Source organism: Astyanax mexicanus, chromosome 11, assembly GCF_023375975.1.
Source record: "Astyanax mexicanus isolate ESR-SI-001 chromosome 11, AstMex3_surface, whole genome shotgun sequence".
NCBI classification, from domain to species: Eukaryota; Metazoa; Chordata; class Actinopteri; order Characiformes; family Acestrorhamphidae; genus Astyanax; species Astyanax mexicanus.
In genome coordinates, this window is record NC_064418.1 from 36,117,911 (window position 1) to 36,143,230 (window position 25,320).

The 25,320-nt window shown below is 38.2% G+C and overlaps 1 protein-coding gene across 5 annotated transcripts; it reads left to right on the forward strand.

Moving 5' to 3' along the window:
- Positions 1–64: 64 nt before the first annotated feature.
- On the forward strand, positions 65–22,307 carry LOC111197164 (scavenger receptor cysteine-rich type 1 protein M130-like). 5 transcript variants are annotated; one of them, XM_049484588.1, is made up of 20 exons: positions 65–464; positions 679–987; positions 1,369–1,422; positions 1,514–1,678; positions 1,808–1,897; positions 9,371–9,433; positions 9,996–10,058; positions 11,919–12,227; positions 14,334–14,624; positions 15,499–15,801; positions 16,737–17,051; positions 17,140–17,463; positions 17,649–17,984; positions 18,145–18,450; positions 18,552–18,620; positions 19,682–19,990; positions 20,103–20,168; positions 20,479–20,637; positions 20,767–20,859; positions 21,676–22,307. In XM_049484588.1, the coding sequence occupies exons 2-20, from the start codon at positions 684–686 to the stop codon at positions 21,687–21,689; spliced, it is 3,633 nt and encodes a 1,210-aa protein (XP_049340545.1). In that variant the 5' UTR covers positions 65–464; positions 679–683; the 3' UTR covers positions 21,690–22,307. The 5 variants fall into 5 exon arrangements, with proteins under 5 accessions (XP_049340545.1, XP_049340544.1, XP_049340546.1 ...); XM_049484587.1 differs by having other exon boundaries at positions 65–452; XM_049484589.1 differs by lacking the exon at positions 9,371–9,433 and having other exon boundaries at positions 65–452.
- Positions 22,308–25,320: the final 3,013 nt, after the last annotated feature.

Genomic DNA, 25,320 nt, shown 5'->3' on the forward strand with positions numbered 1-25,320 from the left:
AAAAAATGGCAAAAAAAATGGGGGTGTTCTAAAACTTTTAACTAATAGTGTAGATTCACAATAATGGTGTACATTTACTAATAGGAGCCTGTTCTGTCCGAAAATCGCACTGAAAAATTGTTTTTGTCATTGCTGGAATAGTTCGGTGGGGTTAGAGAAAAAGAGCAGTCTGGTGCAGCTTGAAGTTTCCTGTGCGCCCTGTTAGAATGCCTGGTGTTATTTGAAAATCACAACCAGACTGACTTTTAATTCTGTGCGTTGGTGTGAAATGAGGGGGTTTGCCGCTCAATTGAAACTCTCAATTGTTATTGCTGAGATCATTATTTTAGTAATGAGTTTAGTAGTATTGATTTGATTTTTGTAGTATTTATAGCATGTGTCTCCATTTCTAGGAGAGAAGAAACAGCTTGCATTTGAAAACCTTCAAAAATTCTTCTTATTTCCAAACCAGGGTCAGTGCTCAAGTACGAATATTTGACTACCACTCCATTCACTACTTGAATAAGTATACATATTAATCAGATTTGTTTGTTTTGTCAAATAATTCTAAACTTCCCTTTTCATCAGTTGATCTTTGATTTGAGTTAAAACTGATTAAATAAAAACACTAATGCAGTTTGCTGTAGTTTTGTTATAAAAATGTAATATTATTCATGTGTCTGTTCATGTGTGATGTAGATTACATGCCTATTAGGTTGAGAGGAGGAGAGGAAATCTGTTCTGGGAGGTTGGAGGTGTATTATAATGCTGAGTGGGGGTCTATATGTGCTGATCTGTGGGACATCAGGGATGCTCAGGTGGTCTGCAGGCAGCTGGGTTGTGGGCCGGCGCTGAGTGCTAATAGAAGAGCTGTTGATGGTTCTGGTGGAGGAACTATCTGGATGAACAGAGTGAAGTGTAGAGGGAATGAGATTCACCTGTGGGACTGTCCTCATTCCCTGAAGAACCACACTGACTGCTCCCACAGTGCTGGAGTCACCTGTGCAGGTGTGCGAGAACGTTTTTTAATCTAGTATTAACTTCTCTTAAGATAACTATGGTTATGTTAAGCAGTGTACTCTGTATTTCAGTCAGGTTCAATATTATTATTATTGTGCTCCTCTGACCTGTAAAAGGGAGAATAGCATTTATATTATGGCTGATTTAGGCTCACAACACTGATAAATACACTAAGTAACATTGGCAGACAATAATGCAACAATATTTTTGAAAATACCTACAATATTACCATATCAGCCATATACTTCTTTTGTTTCAAAGACAATAAACACAAAAACAATAAATACCATTTCTTAAATAATGCTGCTCTAATCTCTTTCTCCTTCTGTAACCTCTTTTTCTTGACCATTTTTATGATATTTCTTTCAGACATATTTGTCACATTACCTTTTTCATCTGAAACAACTACAACTTACACCACAGGTACTCTTTTAATTAGTTCCTTTGTGTGATTTTTTTTAAGTTTAAACAACACTATGCAGTGTTCAACAGTGTTTTTATTCTGTGTTTTCAGTACCAGCACAGCTAACAGAGAAAAAGACAGTCCCTCCTTCAAAAAATCCATCATCTAATTTTCCATACATCTATCCAGTGTCTCTCCTGGTTCTGGGATCTGTGCTCTTCCTGGCCTTAGTGCTTCTGGTTGTGCTGTTTTATCAGAACAGAGTGCTCAGGAGAGGTAGGGAGATTTAGAGATCATCTAAAATCCACTTTCTGTACTTTCTATAATCATCATTAGTCCTTCAATCTGTCATCAGTCTTCTCTTCTACTGAACTGACTCCATGTTTCTTTCTTTCTCTCTCACAGTGATTTCTAAGGCGAGGAGGAAGACTCTGCTTGAGGCAGTCTATGAAGAGATTAACCATAAATGTGTCACTAACAGATATACTAAAAGAGGTAAATTATATGTAGAGAGTTTCACTGAAGGCAGTCTTCACACAGTATGTAAAGTGGATCTAAGGTCAGATATCAAATAGCAATTCTGAGTGTTTAAATGACTATAAATGAAAAAACTACGTGCAGTAAATCAATTGTAGCATTGTTACCTTATCTTACAGGTTCAAAATAATGTGTTACTCCACTGACTATAATAGAAGAATTACATATCTGTTACTATCAATTCAGGCCTGTACTGCTGTTAAAAAGCAGAGGAAAGGGATGGGGTTTGTTAGCCAACTTTCCCATTTCACCTTAAATGGTGCAAGAGGGGGTTTCCGGTTCCGGATGTAGGGGAAAGACGCAGGCGAGCGAGCTCCCAGATTAAGGGCTGACTAAACTTTAAATAATAACTTTTTCTCTCTTATTTTTCTCACGAAACGTGTACGTAGACTTCCTAGCCGGACCTGTCCTCTAAAATGAGCAGCTCAAAGAACTCTAAACACGAAACAAGAGCGCAAATTCTGGCTACGCGCGCCGCTACCAGTGCTGCGGGGAAGTTAGCATCGTTTGCTAATTCGACCGCAACGTGCTCCCAGCCTGCAGCGATGCCTGACGACCCAGCTAATGCCGCGCTCATTACAGCGGACCATCTATCTGCTGAATTTGCAAAGCAGAGGTCCTCGCTTAAGGAGGACATCTCTCTCCTCATTCGAGAAGCTGTTAAACCACTGCAAGTCTCCATTGTATGGAAGCCCATTCCCGCCACCTAAAAAAAATAAATAATGCAGCAAAATGTTTTTTTTATTATTATTAAGTAAACTGCTATCTCAATATTTTGAGATACTAAGTCAATATTTTGAGATACTAAGTCAATATTTTGAGATACTAAGTCAATATTTTGAGATACTATCTCAATATTTTGAGATACTATCTCAATATTTTGAGATACTAAGTCAATATTTTGAGATACTAAGTCAATATTTTGAGATACTATCTCAATATTTTGAGATACTATCTCAATATTTTGAGATACTAGTAGGCTGTACAGAGACAGAAGCAGGTGAGACAAAGATGCAAAATGGATACCATCATTGAGGACTACTTCAGACGTGGATTCACAAATCATGAAATATTGGAACTTTTAGAGGAATCACACAATATCAAAATAAGCCTCCGGATCTTGGACGAGGCTGAAGTTAGCTTCTTATTCGCCAGTGTCTTATTCAGATTTCCGTTCCACCTTAAATGCTGGCTGAACATTCATGCGGCCGCCTGTAGATGTCGCATTTTAACAGTAAAAAACAGCATGTAAGCAAAGTGCTGTGAAAACGCTCTGAATAAAGGGGAGAACACAATGCGAGGGACAGAGTTTAACTCTGAGTGAAATATAATGTAAATAAAATTAAATATGAATTAAAACGTTATTGCTCTCACTTTTGGCCTAATTCCCAGGTCATTATCTACAGGTGGCCGCATGTATATTCAGCCAGCATTTAAGGTATCTCAAAATATTGACTTAGTATCTCAAAATATTGAGATAGTATCTCAAAATATTGACTTAGTATCTCAAAATATTGACTTAGTATCTCAAAATATTGAGATAGTATCTCAAAATATTGACTTAGTATCTCAAAATATTGAGATAGTATCTCAAAATATTGACTTAGTATCTCAAAATATTGAGATAGCAATTTACTTAATAATAATAAAAAAAAATTGCTGGAGTATTTTTATTTTTTAGGTGGCGGGAATGGGCTTCCATACCATTGAATCTCTACAAGCTACAGTCAACTCTTTTCAAACACGCCTTACCTCTGTTGAATCTGTGGCCGGAGACAACTTCGACCGGCTAACAGCGATCGAATCCACCGTGGAGTCACTGCGTGGTACAAACCAAAGTCTTATAGATCGTCTTGAAGACCTTGAAAATCGCTCGCGTAGGTCCAATCTGCGCATTCTGAATATTCCCGAGGGCAGCGAAAAAGGCAAAGACCCGCTCAAGTTCATGGCTGAGCTGCTGATGCAAGTGGTGGGCTCGGATATCTTTCCTTCACCACCTGAGCTGGAAAGAGCTCATCGGTCCCCATCGCTTAGATCCAGCCTGAACAACTCTCCACGCCCGTTTCTAGTTTGTTTCTCCAGATTTCAACAAAAAGAAGCATTGCTGCGCTGGGCCAGGAATCATGAGCCGAGTTATCAAGGTTCCGCTCTCAGGATTTATCAGGACTTCAGCGCAACTCTCACAAAGAAGCGCGCCGCCTTCAACGGTGTGAAGCAAGCCCTGTATCAGAAGAACATTCGGTTTCACCTGCTCTACCCGGCCCGGCTGCGTGTTTTTCTGGGGGACAACATCCATGTCTTCAACTCGGCCGATGAAGCTCAGAAGTTCTTTGATCAAGGGTCCGGTAAATAGTCATCTGAACTTTTATTAAACACAGTCTTAACTGTGCCAAGAGCACACATGTTACCACCGTAAACGAGGTTATGTAGCGCTAAAATTTTTTATTTTGCCCTTGGTCCTATGTTTCTGTGTTCATTTAATTCGATTGCTTACAAATGTGTAAACTTGATTTCTTAGAAGCATTTGTATATACTCACGTCTGTAATGCAAGTTTCACCTTAATACCCTATTCTTTTTCTGGGAGCTCTGTAGTTAGCAGCGTTATGTGGTTATACTTTACGAAATCCGTATGTGAAAAGGTTAGCCTGCAGCTTGACTCAAGAAGAGAAGCAAGTATAGGCATTTGTTCTGGGAATGAGTTAAGGGTTGGGATTCCTCTGTACCCCCCCCCCCCCCTTTTCTTTTCTTTTTTTTTTTTTTTTTTTGTATACAGATTCTTTTACTGCTTTATATCTCTAAGGCAAAATGGGAACACGCTTTGTTAGCTGGAATGTAAAAGGTCTAAATGGACCAGTTAACAGAGCCAGGATATTCAATCATCTTAAGTACTTAAACTGTGACATCGCATTCCTGCAGGAAACCCACCTATTGGTAAAAGACCAAATTAGACTTAAAAAATCTTGGGTTGGACAAATATACCACTCTAACTTTAACTCAAAGACACGGGGAACAGCCATATTGTTTCATAAAAGGATCCAGTTTAACGCAACCCATATAAAATCAGACCCATTTGGACGCTTTGTGATTGTATCAGGCCTTCTGTTTCACAATCCTGTTGTTCTGGTTAATATCTACGCTCCCAATTGGGACAATGAAAAATTCATACAAAAAGTAATGTCTCTGATACCAGAGTTAAATTCCCATCAATTGATTTTTGGCGGAGACCTGAATTGTGTAATTAACCCAGCCTTGGACCGTTCTAACCCCACGTCCGCTATCCCATCAAAAATGGCTAAGACACTGTCAGTTTATATGGAGCAATTGGGATGCATCGATCCATGGCGCACACTATACCCTCAGAGTCAATCTTTTTCCTTTTTCTCCCCTGTGCATCACTCCTACAGTAGAATAGATTATTTTTTTATTGAAAAAAGCTCACTACCCTCAGTTAAAAAAATTGAATACTCAACTATAGTAGAATCGGACCATGCACCAGTCATACTGAATCTTGCACTCCCTTTTAATAATGTAACTCGGTCTTCTTGGAAGATGGATAAAACTTTGCTTGCTGATGCAGAGTTCTGTGATTTAATTTCTATTAAAATTGATAATTTCATAGAGTTTAATAAAAAAGACAACATCTCTCCATCAGTTCTATGGGACACGCTAAAAGTAGTAATTAGGGGTGAGATCATAGCATACTCATCTAAAATGAATGCAATGTGCAGGGCTGAGCAAGATGTAATTATTGAGGCCATAAACAGAGTCGATGCTCAGTACTCAATCTCTCCATCCTCTGAACTCTATAAAAAAAAACTAGACCTTCAAACTCAATATAATTTAGTAACGACTACTAAGACAGAACGGCTTTTGTTAAAATCACGTGGACTGGTTTACGAACACGGTGAAAAAGCCGGACACCTTCTGGCACAACAGCTTAAAAATCGGGCAGCTACTCAGCAAATTCCACAAATTAGGAAACCCAACGGCAAGGTAACCATTGACCCAAAAGAAATTAATGATACATTTTCTGCATACTACTCAAACCTTTACACCTCAGAAATACCCTCAGACCGCACAGACATGGATGTTTTTCTTAACAGCCTTCAAACCCCTTCTATTAATGAAGAACTTAAAAATGATCTTGATTTACCACTGGAGCAGACAGAAATCATTAACGCAATTCATGCATTACAAAAGGGCAAGGCACCTGGTCCAGATGGCTACCCTATAGAATTTTACCAAGCTTTTTCTAATAAATTATCACCCATTTTACTGGACATGTTTACTGACTCGTTATCTAAAGGTGTACTGCCACCAACAATGACTCAAGCCTCAATTTGCCTTCTGCTTAAGCCTGGTAAAGATAAATTAGAGTGTAACTCATATCGGCCCATCTCTTTGTTGAATAGTGATGTCAAAATCTTAGCCAAGATCCTTGCCATACGCCTGGAAACTGCAATGCATAACGTGATCTCTGATGATCAAACCGGTTTTATTTCTGGCCGACACTCGTTTGCAAACATCCGTCGTCTTTTAAACATCATTTACTCTCCTAAATCCAGGGAGACACCAGAGGTGGTTGTCTCCCTTGACGCAGAAAAAGCCTTTGATAGGGTTGAATGGCCCTACATGTTTTCGAGCTTAGCGAAATTTGGATTTGGACCCATCTTTATCTCATGGATCAAACTTTTATACTCATCTCCCAAAGCATCGATTATCACAAATGGCAAACAATCACAGTACTTTCAACTATCAAGAGGAACCCGTCAGGGGTGTCCCATCAGTCCTCTACTGTTTGCCTTGGCTATTGAACCCCTGTCTATCATACTTAAATCATCATCATTAATTAATGGAATTTTCAGAGGTGGACTAGAACATAGACTATCTTTATATGCGGACGATTTATTGTTATATATATCAAACCCTGTTCTTAGTATGTCACATATTGTTCATATTCTAAAGAGGTTTGGCACTTTCTCTGGATATAAATTAAATTTTGATAAAAGTGAATGTTTCCCCATTAATGATTTGGCACTTAAAATTCCAGAAAATATACTACCCTTTCATATGTCGAAAAAAGGCTTCAAATACCTTGGTATAAACATTACAAGAGACATGCAAAACCTCTTTCAAGAAAATTTTTCTCCTGTCTTGGAAAAAGTAAAACTGGACTTGAAAAAATGGAGGTCACTTAATCTATCTCTGACAGGGAGAGTAAACTGCATAAAAATGAACGTCCTTCCCAAATTCCTGTACTTATTTCAAAGTATACCACTGTATCTTAGTAAATCTTTCTTTAAATCTGTTGAAAAATCTTTTACTGAGTTTATTTGGAATGGCAAAAATCCCAGAATACGTATAGAGCTACTGCAGAAACCCAAGCAACAGGGTGGGTTAGCCCTTCCAAACCTTTGTTACTATTACTGGGCTGCAAATATTCAAAAAATAATCCACTGGCTTCATGCCCCAGATTCTGGGTGGTGTCAACTTGAGGCCTTCTCTTGTATCTCGACCTCTTTTAAGGCGTTGGTCACCTCCAATCTCCCCCTGTCTGCCTCAACCTTTACTAATAACCTAATTGTTATCAATACACTTAAAATATGGAATCAATTTAGAGAGCACTTTGGATTTAAACACTTCCTTCATATGAGCCCTATATGCAATAATCACTTATTTCTACCTGCAAAACTGGATTCTGCATTTTCTACTTGGTGTAGAAAAGGTATCTCTAGCTTTAAGGACGCATATATAGACTCCACATTTCCAAGCTTTGATGAGCTATCAGCAAAATTTAACCTTCGCCGATCTGACATGTTCCGTTACTTTCAAATCCGGCACTTTTTGAGAAATTTGGACCCGAACTTTCCTAACTTGCCTCAAACTTCAGTCTTGGATGACATATTAGAAACCCTCCCCAACATAAAAGGGTTGATTTCAAAACTAACAGACGTTATATCTTCCCTTAAAAATCTGACTCTGACTAAAATTAAGGCTGATTGGGAGAAGGAATTGGGTATAGTAATTGAAGAAGGACCATGGAACTGTGCTCTGCAAAGGGTTAATAACAGCATCTCTTGTGCAAGGTTAGGCCTGATACAGTTTAAAGTATTACATCGTGTTCATTTCTCTAAAGCAAGACTGGCCAAAATGTACTCCAATAGTGATATCTATTGCGATAAGTGTCACAACACCCCGGCCAATCTAACCCATATGTTCTGGTCTTGCCCCGCTTTAACCGCCTATTGGCTTTCAATTTTTACATTTTTATCAGAATCTCTTAATATAGATCTTCAACCTAATCCACTTACTGCCATATTTGGTATATCTGATAAAAGTCACAGAACAATCATAGCCTTTACAACCCTTCTTGCTCGCAGGAGAATTCTATTACACTGGAAATCAAAATACCCACCAAAAGCTTCTGTGTGGCTTAGAGACTTGATGCAGTTTATTCAGCTGGAAAAAATTAAATATTCCCTTAGGGGCTCTAGGAAAAAATTTCTAAATATTTGGGCACCAATTCTAAGCAATATAAGCAACATTAAATCTATAACAGACATTGATTAATCCTTCTTCAGTAAATCACTTCCTTCCCTCTTAGTTATATATTTGTTTATTATTTACTTGCTGATCTCATTTGACTTTGTTTTGTCTATTTGTTTTGTTCCATTGTTGTTGCTTAATAGTTTTGTTTGTTTATTATTATTATTTGTCTTTTTTTTTTTTTTTTTTTTTTTTGGGGGGGGATGGGGGGTTGAGGGATGCTGTGTGGGATTGGGGGAGATGGTGGGATGGGTGGAGTGTAATAATGGGGATTCGTTCATAGAAGTTGAAAAAGGGAGGGGGGAAAAAAAAAAAAAAAAAAAAAAAAAAAAAAAAGAAGGAAGGAAGGAGGGAAGGAAAGGAGGAAAAAAAAAAAAAAAAAGATAAATGGAAATATCTAGTTGTGATTGCTTTGTGACTTTGTGTTGCTATACATTTCCACAATAAATAAAAAAAAAAAAAAAAAAAAAAAAAAAAATGGTGCAAGAGACAGCAGAGGCTGCATCATTTAAGGCGGAACAGAACAATTAAATAAAATGAAAGCTAATCCAAGCTCCCCATAACAGGAATTAAGAAATTGACAATTGTTCCTTAATCACCAACCTTTCTGAAGACATACAATGCCATAAAATTAGCTAGGTTACTGAACCTTAGTGCTTCTGATGACGTATCTGGTGCATGAAGTGTTGTCCCAATTCTTATGGGGAGGATTTCACCCTTTACACTCAAAGAATGGTTGGGGTAAGTGGTAGGGCCATGGGGTGAAATGGGATTGGGCTTAAAGCCTCATCTCATTTTCAGACTTACAAATACATTTTTTTGCTGTAGATTTTGATTAAATAATTGAACTTTGGCATTCTGACTGTTCTGATCTCCTTTAACAGGAAGTTTTATCTCTGAAGATCAGCATTCAGGATATGAGGACGTAGATGAGGAGCTTCTCTCAGGTAAGTTGACATATACTGAATGTGTGTTAGAATTCTTAATGCAGAAGAAAAAACATATATATATATTTTGTTTTATAGAAAAAAGTTCCATGCAATATGTGTAGGGTTCTGAAGTGTTTTAGCAGTTAGCATCAGGCTTCAGGCCGATAAGACTCACCCCTGAACGGGAAAATAGTGAGCGTGGTTAGCGGGTAATGCTAATGCTAAATTCAATTTATCTTTGACTACTCCAGTATATCCATGTCTGGCACAAGTTAAAAACAATGTCTTGCCTACTGTACAGTTTGTAATAGTGATTTTAGGATTGCCCAGGGGTAACTAAAGGATTGCAAAAGGCATGTTGAGGTGAGTTAATATCCTTTGGTGTGTGGGAGTTTTTTTTTTTTTTTTTTTTTTAAAGGGACACACTTTGATTTGTCAACCAGTTCTGATCGCAGAGGGCGACAGTACCAATACATTGAAAACCCCTTAGTATTTTAAAAGTTTGAGTCTTTGAGTAACAGTGTCTTGCTGCCATCATCCTGATGCTGCTGTGCTGCAATGCATTTTTTAATTTTTACAGAAAACTATGGCGAGGTCTATGATGATATCATACCTGCTGAAGAGAGCCCACACATTACAACAGGTTTGGATATTTTAATACGTACGATTTATTGTGGACACATGGTAAACATGCAAATTATATTTGCTTTTCACCTTAATCAAAAATATATCTATATATGTCTGTGCAGCATACATTATTATGGTTTTCTATATTATGATAATAAAGTGTGATTTTTTTTCACACCTATAAAGAATGTGTCTTCTTTTTTTTTTCATTTTTAAAAGCACACTGAGCAACATGTTTCAGTTAATTAATGCGCTTCATACTGTTTTAGATAAATAAATTAATCATTACAGAGAGAATAAAGGTTTTCTCAACCACCCTCGTGGTCCCATGGGCTCACAAGTTCCTGGCAGCGCCAGAGTCGGCCCGTTTCTCATTATAGATTAAGCAAGTTTGGACTCTTGTACTTTGTCAGAACGAACTTGGTAAGTTCGGCTCACGAGTGCAAACTCCAGAGAACAGGACTTTTATTTTGTAATTGGAACTGCTGTGATCAGTAGAGTAGTAGGTGCATCCTTAGATGCATTTCCACAAACATACCCTACACCCGCCTCACAGGGCAGACAAACCGTCTTTGTTTGGTCCATCGCTCACCAGCCTTGCTGTAGTTCACAGGGAACCCACAATATTCCCACACTTAATCAGAGTTTCTGTAATCAGGATTAAAACTAGTTTTATATACTCTGTAAAAGCATGAGAAACACAAAAAAGTTGTTTGTATGTGTAGTTAAAAGAAACTGTGACTTATCTTCATGGTGGATGTTATGTGTTTGGATCTGCTGTCTGCAGGTGCAGCTTTAATGCTGTATTTTGTGTGTTTACTCTCTCTGAAGTTTGTCTCCAGAAGGTAGCTGACTTTGTACCTTCCTTTGCCCATAGACACACACACAGACACAGACACAAGGAGGTGGAGCTGTGTTAATTAGTGCTGACGCTTTTTAAAAATATGGCGAAATGAAAAAAAAGCTTCTTCTGATTTGTCACTGAAAATGTTTGATAATTTCCTCTCCTCTTTCTAATAAGGTCATAGTGAGTGTGATTGGCGGCTGTGGGGAATCTCTCTCTCTCTCTCTCTCTCTCTCTGTCTCTCAGGTTCTTGAGTCTTATCTGGCTGAGTAGAGGTAAAGCTTGTTCTGCTGCTGAGTTGAGCAGTGTGTGTGCAAGAGATGGACATCCGAGTTCTACTCATTTTTCTATTGACCACTGTCACTCTCGTCACATCTGGTAAGTATAATATACTGGTAAAAAAAAAAAATATATATATATATATATATAATATATACAGCATATTTAAACTAACTTTGTGGACTGTATGTATACTGGCCTCTTTTTCTGTTAGGATGTTGTTGGAAAGGCAGTGAATGGTATAAATTCCTTTATCCTCGAAGAACTTAACTACTTTCTCCACATCGGGCCGGGGATTGTCATGCACCGTGAGAAACCACGGACTCACTGCGCCAGCGTAGGGTCTTACAATGGGTTCAAGGATTTCATCTCAATACCTAAGAGCAGGCAGGGTACTGTTGTCTAACCTGTAGAGGCCTGGGCATCTACAGGCCTCCCCAGACCATCACTGATCCCCCACCAAACCAGACATGCTGAATGATGTTGCATAAAGTGGCATTTAATTGAAAAGTATATATTTACTTTTTGATCTTACATTCATGTGATTTACACTTTGCTATCATCCAGTCAGCCCATTTTAGTATTGCTATAGAAGTACAAATTAGTGAACTGATTTCTTATGATCTCTAAATGGGAGCTTTTGATGTCCATGATTTGGTTTAAATGTATTTCAGCCTTGTTTGAGTATTATTATTTGAGTATAAGTGTAATTATTCTCTGATTATCAGTGTGTTTGTTTTTTTCTCCACACAGACAGTGTGAGGTTGGTGGATGGTGGGAGCCGCTGTGCTGGGACAGTGGAAGTTCTTCATAGAGGGCAGTGGGGAACAGTGTGTGATGATTACTGGGATATGAGAGATGCTGCAGTGGTGTGTAGAGAGCTGGGCTGTGGGGAAGCCATAGATGCACCACGGAGAGCTCGCTTTGGATCAGGATCAGGACCAATCTGGGTGGAATATGCTAACTGTGCTGGATCAGAGTCTTCACTGAAGAACTGTAGGTCGTATGATTGGGGTAGACAGAGATGTAATCATGATGAAGACGCTGGTGCTGTTTGTGCAGGTAAGATGCAAAAAAATAAAACATATTACACAGAGATGTAAACAAATGTGATGAGGCCTGTGTTGGAATGTACTGAATTAATTAAACAACTGTTAGTTGTTTTATATACACCCCTGTAAAAAAACTTCTTTGTAACATGAAAAGTTTAAGCCTGAACCTAAATTCACTTTCATACACTTAATAAATGGATTATTACAGAGGTGGTTTTGAATGCTTTGGTTTAGAATTAGCAACTAAGAAATAATATATATATATATATATATATATATATATATATATATATATATATATATATATATATTTTTTTTTTTTTTTTAAATCCTTGTATTTCAGTTAATGAAAAGTGCAAAATATAAAAATCACTGCCCCATATAATTTAATTCCCTTCTATTCAAATTAACCTCCCAGCCCTCCCAATGCTGTGTGTTAATATTAACGTACGTGTTCTCTTTGCTCTTATAAACACATTGTAGAAGTCAGACTGGTGGGCAGATCTCACTGCTCAGGGAGAGTGGAGGTTTTTCATGGAGAGAGCTGGGTCACAGTGTGTGATGCTGACTTTGACCAGCAGGATGCAGAGGTTGTGTGTCGAGAGCTGGGCTGTGGTTCTCCTGTGGAGGTTCTGGGAGCAGCTGCTTTTGGTAGAGTGGAGGGTCAGGTGTGTTTAGAGGAGCTTCAGTGTAGAGGCAGCGAATCACAGATTCACTTCTGTCCAAAATCATCTTCACTCAAACACAACTGCTCCCATGATAATGATGTGGGACTGGTGTAGGCCTGGACAATAATTCGATATCGGTATTTATCGCGATAAGAAATGTTTCAATAACGGTGATATCAGTTTTGTGGTATATCGATATGTATTAGAATCATGGACAGGCGTTTTTTACTGGCGTCAGCTCGCCGCAGAGCTCAACACATTCAGCCTCCGTAGCTGGGCTACGTCAGTGCGTGATGACGTAACCACACAGGCACGTAGCCAAATAGGCTAGGCTAGGCAAGGCTAGGTTAAAATGGCTAGGCTCGGGTCCGCTTCGCTACGCAGCAAAAATGTCTCGCGCTGGAGACAAACGGAGCCGGGACGAGCGGATCCAAGGCTAAGGTAGACTCGGTTCGGTCGGCCCCGGATCCTCGAGGCCGGCCGCAGGTCCGCTCGCTCGGCCGAGGGTCCTCGAGGCCGGCCGCGGGTCCGCTCCCTTGCCGCTTTGCTGCAAATTGTGCCGGAGAGTGCAGCCGACCAGCAGCGGTAATGTTCATACATCTAAACTGTTCCACCACTTCAAGCAACTCCACTACATACAATATTTTTCTTATACTGACTGAAGCACTTTTATAGCTTATGTTGTAACTAAGTTATTCATAGTTGATAAAGCCTGTAGGTTTGTTTATTTGACGGGAAAATCTTGTTGCTTTTACGTATATAAAGGCTTATTGTATTCTATATCCTAGTTGAAACACTTGTTTTAATCTGTTAAATTTGTTCACAAAGAATAAGAAGCTCTGCCTCTGTTGTAATTTAAAGTTATTTTTATTGGTAATAGTTATATAGGCTTATGTTTGACAGGGATGTCGTTATTATTTTGCTATATGCAAATAATATTGAGCATTGATATATTTTGACTACTTTTATTTCTAAAGTATTAAAGTTTTTGTGAAAGGAGGTTTCAAAGGCTTAAATTAAATTTTCAGACAGTAGTAGGTACAGATTTCCATTAGATATATAGATAGATAGATAGATAGATAGATAGATAGATAGATAGATAGATAGATAGATAGATAGATGTGCATATAATGAGGGTATCTGATGCCAACCATACAAAAAGTGCAAATACACAGTTATATAATAATTTAAATTCGCAGTGCTGCAGGGATTGCAGGGCTTCTTAGCAGTTTTCTGAGGCCTTCAAAGTATTTATATCGATATCGAAATTATATCGTATCGACCGAAATTTAAGGAATATATCGTGATATAAATTTTGGCCATATCGTCCAGCACTAGACTGGTGTGTGCTGGTAAGAGCTAAATGGCTTATGTATTAATTTTGAGATTCAGTCTGATTTTTCAGATTTCTACATCTTTTCCTCTCTCTTTCTCTCTCTGTTGTACAGACAGTGTGAGGTTGGTGGATGGTGGCCATCGCTGTGCTGGGAGAGTGGAGGTTTTTTATAACAGAACATGGAGATCAGTGTGTGGTAAAAACTGGGATATAAGAGATGCTGCAGTGGTGTGTAGAGAGCTGGGCTGTGGGGAGGCTGTATTTAAAAATGTTCAGTTTGGTCCAAGATCAGCCTGGATGGATGATGTGAACTGTAGTGGATCAGAGTCTTCAGTGAAGCACTGTAGATCAGCTGGATGGGTGGAACAAATTTGTAATCGACTTGCTGGAGTCATCTGTTCAGGTGTGCTCTCCTAAATCTTAAAATACTTGTCGTTGGAATGTATATCAGTTGTGCACAATTTATTTATTATAGCATTTCTTCCTAATCTGCCATAATCATGACCTACTTTCACCTATATTAACCCACTTTTATTTGGTTAAGACCACTAGATCAGTCACTGTTTGCTCAATCTCAGACCTGGTTTTGCGTTTAAAAAAATAATGTGGCAAATTACTGTATAGAAGAAAACTATAAGCTGTAATAAACCTAGTTAACACTTATAATACAGCCTGTGTTTTAGAGCTTAAGTTCCCATAACTTACAGTGTGATTTCTCTGTATGAACTAGCACATACAAAATACTTACCGGGTCTTACTAGTACTTAAATGTAGGTAATAACTTGATATACTAAGTCAAATTATTAAAAAAGCTAATTATTATATGGAGATGAAAAGTGATTTTCACTGTAAGACAATACTTAATTATAGAATGACTATTGCTGTAGACATGATGGAGAAATACATTTTTGTAATCTTTCCTTTCTGGTAGAAAATAATGGATTTCCATGCAGAAGTCCCATTCACAAAGAAACAGGCGTTAATATTTTTTAGTTAATTACAGTTACACCTTAGTTCAGTGGTACATGGCCAGAGTTTTTATCTTTATATATTTTAAGCAGTTAATTAGTACATTTGTTTGTGTTTAGTGCTTAAACTGTTAATTGACTCCATGTGTAAGCCCACACTGCAGTTTTTCACTGTCATCAGTTCTTCACTAATATTAGTTTCATCGGTCCTACAGTAGAACCCTGTGGAACTTCTTAAGGTTTCCAAGTACTTAATGCTGTGTGTTAATGTTAATGTACATGTTCTCTTTCTCTTATAAACTAATTTAGGGGTCAGATTGGTGGGCAGATCTCGCTGCTCTGAGAGAGTGGAGGTTCTTCATGGAGAGAGCTGGGTCACAGTGTGTGATGCTGACTTTGACCAGCAGGGTGCAGAGGTTGTGTGTCGAGAGCTGGGCCGTGGTTCTCCTGTGGAGGTTCTGGGAGCAGCTGCTTTTGGTAGAGTGGAGGGTCAGGTGTGGTCAGAGGAGCTTCAGTGTAGAGGAAACGAATCTCAGATTCACTTCTGTCCAAAATCATCTTCACTCAAACACAACTGCTCCCATGATAATGATGTGGGACTGGCATGTTCTGGTCGGTATTTCACTTCCTTTTGTCAATTTCACACAAAACACTGACAAAAACACACATCCACCAAATTCAGATAACAGACAGGTGACGGAGACACAAATCCACCAGTTTGATTGATTTCTGTATTGCACAATATTATGAAAAAAGATATTAAGACATTAAAACATTAAGAAACCTTTAATTTGATTTGTCATTTATGTCCTTGAGGGCTAACCAGACTTTTTAAGTTTACAAGGAGTGCTGCAGAGAAGTCAAAAAGCAAAAGTTTTATACATATGAAAAAATGTTTAGACTTTGACTATGTTGAATTGTTTTTGGTGACCATTTTAAAAGAAACTTACAAAGTCTTATTTTTTTATCTAAAACTACAAGTATGTTTTTTTTTTTTTAATGTCTACCATTGATTTACAGGCAGTGTGAGGAATAATAAATTATTTCATTTAGACTAAGATGAGTAATATTTAAGGAACTACACATACAGTGTGTAATGCAACATGTCAGATGTGTGGCATTCCTAATGTGATTTTGCGATGTGGTAGAGTGCTGATCGTGGGTCCAACAGTATCCAGCACTTTTTAGTGGATTAGTGGATTGACCTGTCAATGTGTTTAGCCATGGCATAGCACATCTTTCTTCTGACTAGCCTTGTAATCTGATGCTTTCTTCTGGGTGCAGTGTTTTTTGATGATCAATGTACACAAATACTATACTGTAGGTGACAAGCGAAGACTTGTTGGTGGTCCTCACGCATGCTCTGGGAGAGTAGAGAAGCTTCATCGGAATTCTTGGCTTCCAGTGTGTGATGCTGACTTTAACCAGCAGGATGCAGAGGTTGTGTGCAGCTGGGAGCTGGGCTGTGGTTCTCCTTTGGAGGTTCTGGGATCAGCTGCTTTTGGTAGAGCAGAGGGTTGCCTACTGTTTTTCCTCTGTAAATTCAGGTCACACTCAGGCTCGGCTGATGAACGGCTCAGATTCCTGTTCTGGTCGAGTGGAGCTCCAGTACCTCAGTGAGTGGGGTACAGTGTGTGATGTAAGCTGGGATATGAGAGCTGCCAGTGTCCTCTGTGCTCAGCTGAAGTGTGGGAGTTCTGTGGCTGTGTTGGGGTCAGACTGGTTTGGGGAGGGGAGTGGCCGGATCTGGGCTGATGTGTTTGATTGGCAGGGAAACGAAACACACCTGTTAAAATGTCCCATTTCATCATGGAGTCGAACTGCATGCTCTCATGAACAGTATGCTGGAGTTATCTGTAGTGGTGAGATCTTACAGTTGCAGTATAATAAATAACTGAAAGTTTATTACTCCCTCATTTTAAGCCAAGTAATATATTTTTTTCTCTTCAGGTTCTTCTCTGGCGTCTCATGAGGGAGGAGTGCGGTTGTCTGGAGGGATGGAGTGTGAGGGGGAGGTGGAGGTGTTCTTCAGGCAGGACTGGAGGAGAGTTCTGCTGGACTCCTGGAGTGAGTCTGAGGCCTCTGTGGTCTGCAGACAGCTGGGCTGTGGTTCTGTACTCAACATCTCCAGCTCCTCTTCATCCAGTCCTGAACACAGCTACATGTGTGTGACGGGTTTCAACTGCTCTGGGAGTGAAGCTCATCTGAGGAACTGCAGCAGCTCACAAGCAGTTAACTGCAGCTCCACGGAACAGCTCTACATCACCTGCTCTGGTAAGCATTGCACAGTTAATATATGTATAATTTTATTTGTATGTATGATAACATGCAAAAGTGCCTCTATTATCCATATTTTTGAACATTTTAGAATAATTATTTGGCAAATATGAGTACATATACACAACACATATCTTGTGAAAGGAGTTTGAAAACATCTTTTGTATTTGTGTAAATTTTAGGTACATCTAACACAGTCCACAGCTCCATCAGGCTGGTTGGTTCTGGGGGAGACTGTGCAGGAAGGCTGGAGGTTTTCCACAGTGGATCATGGGGGACAGTGAGTGATGAATTGTGGGATATTGAGGATGCGCAGGTGGTCTGCAGACAGCTGCAATGTGGAGTCGCCCTCAGTGCTCCAGTACCGGTACCAGCCCGGTTTGGATCTGGAACTGGACCCATTTGGCTGAATGAGGTGGAGTGTGAGGGGAACGAGGCGTCTCTGTGGAACTGCAGATATCAGCTGTGTGGAGAGGATGAATGTGGACACAAGGATGATGTAGGAGTCGTGTGCTCAGGTACTTCGTATCTTGAATTGCTCAGTTTGTAATGATCTTATAATCAAGTACCAATGCCCTATCTATGTACAACTGGAGGTACATTTTGAATAATTAAAGAAGAAACTTTTGCACGTTTAAATCAATGTGCATAACTAGCTAGCTATCTTTCTCCCGCCAGAGTATAAAGAGATCAGACTGACTGAGGGCTGTGAGGGGAATCTGGAGGTGTACTATAATGGAACCTGGGGGAATGTGTGTGTAAATGGGATGACTGATGAAACGGCAAAATTGATCTGTCAAGAGCTGAACTGTGGAAGAACTGGCAGTGAGTCTTGGTCTAAAGCAAGAGTGGAATCAGCTCCTAACTGGCTGGATAATGTAAAATGTAGGAAACATGACTCCACTCTGTGGCACTGTCCATCTTCTTCCTGGGGGGAGAACAGGTGTGATAATCGCAATGAGGTTGCTTGCATTACCTGCTCAGGTAGGCAGATATGATGAGGTGTTAAAGACTTTAAAGAATGCTAGAACTAATGTAGTTTGTAATTGGAATTTCATAATATTTGATTTTTTGTCCTACCACAGAGAATGGAAATACACTAGATTTGACAAATTGGCTGTGTGATTCATCTCCTCATGAGAGACCGTGCTCAAGTAAGAAAACTTATCATTATCAAAATGATCATGTCTTTGATAAACTACATTTTCTTTCTTTTTGACTGCATGTTCTGCCAGCATGCTTTCACTAATAAGCAATTCTTGTCTTTGCTCGCACTGTTTTATTTGTAGTTTGCATATTGTTTTGCACTTTAACATATTTTAGATAACACTTCTACAGTGATATTTTTAACAAAGGTTTAGAGAGGGATTCTGGGTAATGGAGTCCATCAGAGTGTCTATGTAAGTCTGAGGAATTCAGGTGTAGACAGGACAGGTGTGGTGGATGGGGGTGGGTAATATGGCCCTAAAACAATATCACGATGTTTCATGGCATTTATCGCGATAACAGTACTCTTGGTGATATGACAAAACACTGAATTAAAGATATTATTTTAAAAATACACTACTGAAACAAAATAAAAATTAAATTCTGTTTTTGCATATGATATGGCACCCCCCAAACTACGATATAAAAAAATACAAGACTTTTTATCAGATGGTAACAGACATCAGTGATTAAGAAAGTCATGATACTATTAATGCACTCTATATAATCTATATAATTAATAATAAAGTAAAATGAATAATATTGGACAGATAAAAACAGCAACCCCAGTGGTGCCCTGCAGTGGTAATTAGGGGTGGGTGATATGGCACGATATTTCAGGGTATAGTATCGTTTTTTGCGCTTGATACGATATGGCACAGCCCTAGTGGTGGAAATAACAGGTGTAACAGACAGCTTGCTGAAGACAGACAAACTACACTCTATTAGAAGCAATATCTTATTTAAAAAAAAATATTAGTTTAAAAAAATCAACTGTTTCAACTAAAACGGTAAAACAAGGTAAGTGCTTTTTTTTTTACTATGGCTACTTCTGTTTTTTTTTCTCCTGCTCTCTTCTGCTTGTACATATTTTTCATCTTACAATGCTTTTTTGTGGTTTACCACATCTCTATAAGAACATATTTCATCATACAGTATATACGACTGTTGTAAATGTTTGTAAGTCTTTGATGGATAATCATTTTTTCCCTCTGTGGTGTGTTTGTAGAGCACATTCCTCTGAGGCTGAGGGGAGGAGTAGGAAGCTGTTCTGGATGGCTGCAGGTGTATCATAATAAAACATGGGGGTCTGTATGTGGTGACCTCTGGGACATCAGGGATGCTCAGGTGATCTGCAGGCAGCTGGGTTGTGGGCCGGCGCTGAGTGCTAATAGAAGAGCTGTTGATGGTTCTGGTGGAGGAACTATCTGGATGAACAGAGTGAAGTGTAGAGGGAATGAGATTCACCTGTGGGACTGTCCTCATTCCCTGAAGATCCACACTGACTGCTCCCACAGTGCTGGAGTCACTTGTGGAGGTCAGAGGAACAGACACAACTGAATATATTTGCCTCCTAACTGTTACAGAAACTTTACACATGCTTGAGAAAAATACTTACATCACATTGTTATTTTATGCTCACTCACTAGGCTTCCTGTATCATACTTTGCCTTTAAATAATAAAAGAGGACAGATGGGACATTTTGTCTTGCAAGGTCAGGGACCACTTTTCTCCATTGTAAACAGGCTTGATAGCAACTTCGGTAACTATTGTTGATCATAATGTTGGTCACACACATTTGGTTTCCATCATTTAATAATTGTAATGTTTTTGGATAGAAAGGATAGAAAGCAACAATAGTGAGAGTCTGTATGTGCTTTGCACCAGTCTGTCTAGATCATTCTGTGTTTATAGACATTTCATATGTCATCTTCCATAATATTCATCACAAAATTATTCACATCCAATAAAAGGACTGTGTTCATGTATAAATTGTCTATACATTTTGTATATTTGTTTTTTAGATTCTCAACCACAGACAAGAAGAATCATACTTCCACAAACTCCTCCACCAGCTGTTCCCTCCATCTATCCAGTGTCTCTCCTGGTTCTGGGATATGTGCTCTTCCTGGCCTTAGTGCTTCTGGTTGTGCTGTTTTATCAGAACAGAGTGCTCAGGAGAGGTAGGGGGATTCAGAGATCATCTACAATCCACTTTCTGTACTTTCTCTAATCATCATTAGTACTTCAATCTGTCATCAGTCTTCTCTTCTACTGAACTGACTCCATGTTTCTCTCTGTCTCTCTCACAGTGATCTCTAAGAGGAGGAAGACTTCAGCTGAGCCTGTCTATGAGGAGATTGACACCAGGCTCATCCCTAAAAGAATTACTGTCTCAACTGAAAGTAAGAGTAAAATGTTTTTTTTTTTCTCTCAAAGCAGAAATGTCTGATCTTTACAGAAATAATGTAGCAGTTAATCAAATACTTGTCAGATAACTCTCTTTTCATATTGTTATATTTTAGTGTTTAAATATTTAGTGTTTTTTTTGGAGATTTTCTTCCTTTGTTAATAAATTACACCAATTTATCTATCTTTTCTTCCCACTGAATAATGTTCTGAATAATGTATCTTCTCATTCAATAAAATGTATTTATAAAAGCTATTGGATAAAAAAACTTTTAACAATAATTTTAGTTTTCTTTGCTTTTTATTGTTCTATGTATTGCTCTTTTATTGCAACTTTAATATTCACTATCATAGGGCACTACCAGTATTTTCAGTTTCCAGTAGAGGGCAATGTTAGACTTTTAGACCCTGTGGATGTTTAGTTTCTGTAACAGTAATGCAAGATGATTGACAGGGATTATTTTATTGTTTGTGCATGGAGTTTCTGTAGGTTCACATGTGCTGTAGGTACCAAATGTGTAGCACCTCAAACTATCAAAATATGTTACTGTGCCTGTTTACTTTTTTGAGTTATTTCTGTGGCGAGAGGTCATGAGATCTTGGGGAAAAGGGAAAAGAAAGAAGAAAAAAAGGAAGAAATAGGGAGACACTTAAATCAGGCCCTCAAACCCACATTTACATTTTTTTGTAACAAATAAATAGAAAACACAGACACAAGCAATAACAATGAAAAAAAAACACTTATTTAGAAAGCAATTTACAAAGCTTTGATCTGCTCTCCCTCTCCTCTCCTCCTCTTTACATCCTGGAAGCCTCCTTCTGCTGATCTTCCTCTTTCGGGTGGGGATGGAGACGGTGGAGTGGCAAGTGCTGCTGCTTGAGCTCCAGGACACTGAAGATGCTGGGTCTTCGGGGACTGGGCCTGAATTTACAGAAGAGAAAGATCTGTAGATTTACTTTCACATAGTTACTGTAGTCCTGTAATAGTTTATCCAAATAAGAAGATCTACAGTTCTCCATAGTTCATACATTTGTCGCATTAACATACACTGCTTTTAGCTTGTATGGGATCCTGGGCAAACCCCTGATTCAGCACTTCTCTCATACCATTTTATACACTGCCTGTATTTGTAATTAATGTACTAAACTAGAAATGTCAAAAAAAGTAACCAAATAAATAACTTTACTGCAGGATACACACTATCATGATGAAATAATAGAATTAGTAAAACAACTATTTTTTTTAAACAAGCAAGCCTGGATGAAAATGTTCAGAACAGAGAATTAAGAATGACAAGTATTTAAAATTAAGTACAGATACAGTCCAGCATTTATTCTGACAGGTGACTTTAATTTAGTTTTAGTCTTTTGTTTGTCACACTTTAGTCATTTAGTCAACAAAACATTTTAGCCTAGTCTAGTCAAATAAAAAGTATGTATTACATTTATGGTTTTACTGTTTTAGATGTGTATTATTTATTGCTAATATTTATTAAAACACCAGCTTTTAAGTTTTGTTTCATTTAAATTAAGCACAAGCTATTTAAAACAAGGTGTATGTATGGACATATTGACAATTTAAAGAACAACTCCCAGGTTCAGATGATGCAAAAATGAAAGACAACCAAAACTGAGATAAAATGGCAATACTGCTAATTAGGGCTGCCACAAACGATTATTTTTATAGTCGACTAATCACCGATTATTTTTTATGATTAGTCGACTAATCGGATCATACGTTAATTGAATATAAAACACAGTTTATCACAATAGAATGCAGCTGCTATTATACAACCATCATTAGATTTCAGCTATATGCTAACTAAAAATAAAAACAATTAAAATCATAGTTCATTAAACCTTTAATGAAATATGCAGCTTGTTGTAACAGACAATTATTTTACTGTTTAGCATAAAGTGTAAACAACTGTGTAAAATAAGGATAAGGCACTGGCATTTATGAAACATCTCAACCGTGAGGTTGTTTGAACTATTATGAAAAAAAAGTATATTAATAAAAAATGCCTCTCTGTCCAGATATTGTGTACATTACCGTCTCTCTGTCGCACTCAGTGTGTCTTTAGTTTCTGCCTGATCTTGTTTTTCTGCCAGTTCTTGGGCTCCCTATCTCTTTATAAAGGCGTTTTTCCCTGTCCGCGTCCCAATTCACTAGCCAGGGCAGCGGTCTGCACAGATCTGAATTGCAGAGGAGAGCGTTTGGTGATTTTACACCACACATGACTGATCTGTGAGTTTACTGCACCGAAAAGCACTGAAAACAGAAGCCACTGTCAGAATGAAATCCTTCTCTGTAGTTTATCGGTTTGGGACGGCATTTGTGACAACGTCCGGGTCCGGATCGCGGTCCGCCTATTAGTGACCTCTGTTTTAAAGCTATCAAGATGAGTAAGTTAAGTACTAAGTTAACGCTCTGTTTACGCTAATTTTAGCAGCTAAATAGCAATTTAGCTTCTTCGTCATTTAATCAGCCACAACATGCCTCCTTTTCAGGTGCTCGTGCATCGCGGTTGTGCTGCCGAGGAATGCAAGTTCTTCATTGCAGATATTGCATTGCACGCGTTTCACTTTTATTTTCTTGGTGATCCCACACTTTTGAGTTCTGTAGCGGGGTAGCCATGAAACCAGAGCCTGTCTGTATAATGTCCTGAGATGTCGTCCACTACCTACCCCGGTTTCCACTACTGCGCATGTGCGTCCAGGACAGAAAGGCAGTCGCAGCAGTTTGGAGAGCAAAAACAAAGAAAAAAAAAAAAAACGACTAATCGACTATTAAATTAGTCGTCGACTATTTTAATAGTCGACATAATCGTGACTAGTCGACTAATCGTGGCAGCCCTACTGCCCTACTTCATTTTAACAGTTTCTCAACTAGAATCTCTCCTTTACTCACAGCTAAATTGGTGTACTCTCATTATACATATATGTATATGATATATATGTGTGTGTGTGTGTGTGTGTATAATAAAATAGCATTTTAAAATCTAAGAACTTGCTGACAAATATGATTCATCTTTATTCTGAAGTGCTCAGAATAGCAGAGGACTGACAGCTTAGGTACCATACTAATGCATACATAACTACATAGGTAGTTAGTTATCTATATTGTAATAAGTTTTTCACAGTCATTACATTGCAAAAAACTAAATCTTAGCAAGTGAAATTATCTAAATTTAAGGCAATAAATCTTATTTTCTTCTCTGATAAGACTTTTTGTCTTACTAAGCATGGTGTAAGTGTTAGATTATTTTGCTTATTTTAGGGATAATTATCTTAATCATTCTTACTTAGAATTTGTACCTTATTTTAAGTAATTTGAACTCAAAATAAGCACAATTAAGCAGCAATCAAGTTATTCTGTGTCCATAAACAGTGACTTTTTTTGCTTGATTTAGGTGTTACTTCACTCATTTTGAGACTTTGCCATTGCTTTTTTGTAAGAAATCTTACTAAGAAAATGTTGCTTACCCGATTGGCAGATTTGTTTTGCTTAATACATATATTTGTCTTAATTTGCATATATTTTATGTCTAGTTTTTTTTTTTTTGCAGTGTAGTGTAAACTGCACTGTGAAGTTTTAAATTAAGGGATGAAATTAGTCCCCCTGCTTCTTTTACCCGGTGAAAATAGTCACACTTCCATTACATTATGCTAACATTACTTTGTTTTAAAGCAACTGACCTATGAAGATAGTGAGCCAAATTTAGGTCGAGCCAAGTTTATGAAACTACACACTTTTACTGCAGTACAGATTTACACTCTCTAATAAATAATCCATCTCAAAAGCAGAAAAAACGTACTTTATACTGGGAGGCTATATCGTTAAATATAGGGAGTATAGGGAATGTTTTCTTCTGATTTTGAGCTGGACTTTTTAGCAGGGTCAACATTACTGGCTTTCAGGAGCCTAATCTTTAAATTCTTAACAATTAGCTATATTGTAGCGAAGCTGCTTTTATATTCTGTTCACTGTGAATTCACTGTTCTGTTCTGTGCTGGGCTTGTGATTGGGGTAGGGGGAGGGGCAGAGCAGGAAAGCCCGTGTGTGTGTGTGTGTGTGTGTGTGTGTGTGTGTGTGTGTGTGTGTGTGTGTGTGTGTGTGTGTGTAAAGGGAGAGAGAGAGAGAGAGAAGAGCTGCCCGTGAGTGTGTGCTGAGAGTGAGAGCTAGAGTTAACCAGTTAGCACTAGCCTTTTGTTATTTTTCGTAGTGATTGGCATAACAGCTCTTTTAGATGAACTGAACCATTAGAATAAGTTCACTAAAAAGATGGGAGACGGAAAGGTCTCCCGTTTTTTTTACAAGTGTTGTAAAAATATATATAAATAACAAATATTGAAATATGTAACTAAATGTTGGGTTTATTATACGATATCGTATAATAAACCCAACATTTAGTTACATATTTCAATATTTGTTATTTATATATATTTTACAACAC

Coding starts and splice junctions, on each gene's coding strand:
- LOC111197164 (XM_049484588.1), top strand. CDS start 684: ATGCCTATTAGGTTGAGAGGAGGAGAGGAAATCTGTTCTGGGAGGTTG. Junction 14,625..15,498: donor TGCTGGAGTCATCTGTTCAG/GTGTGCTCTCCT, acceptor AAACTAATTTAG/GGGTCAGATTGGTGGGCAGA. Junction 20,169..20,478: donor GGGACATTTTGTCTTGCAAG/GTCAGGGACCAC, acceptor TTTGTTTTTTAG/ATTCTCAACCACAGACAAGA.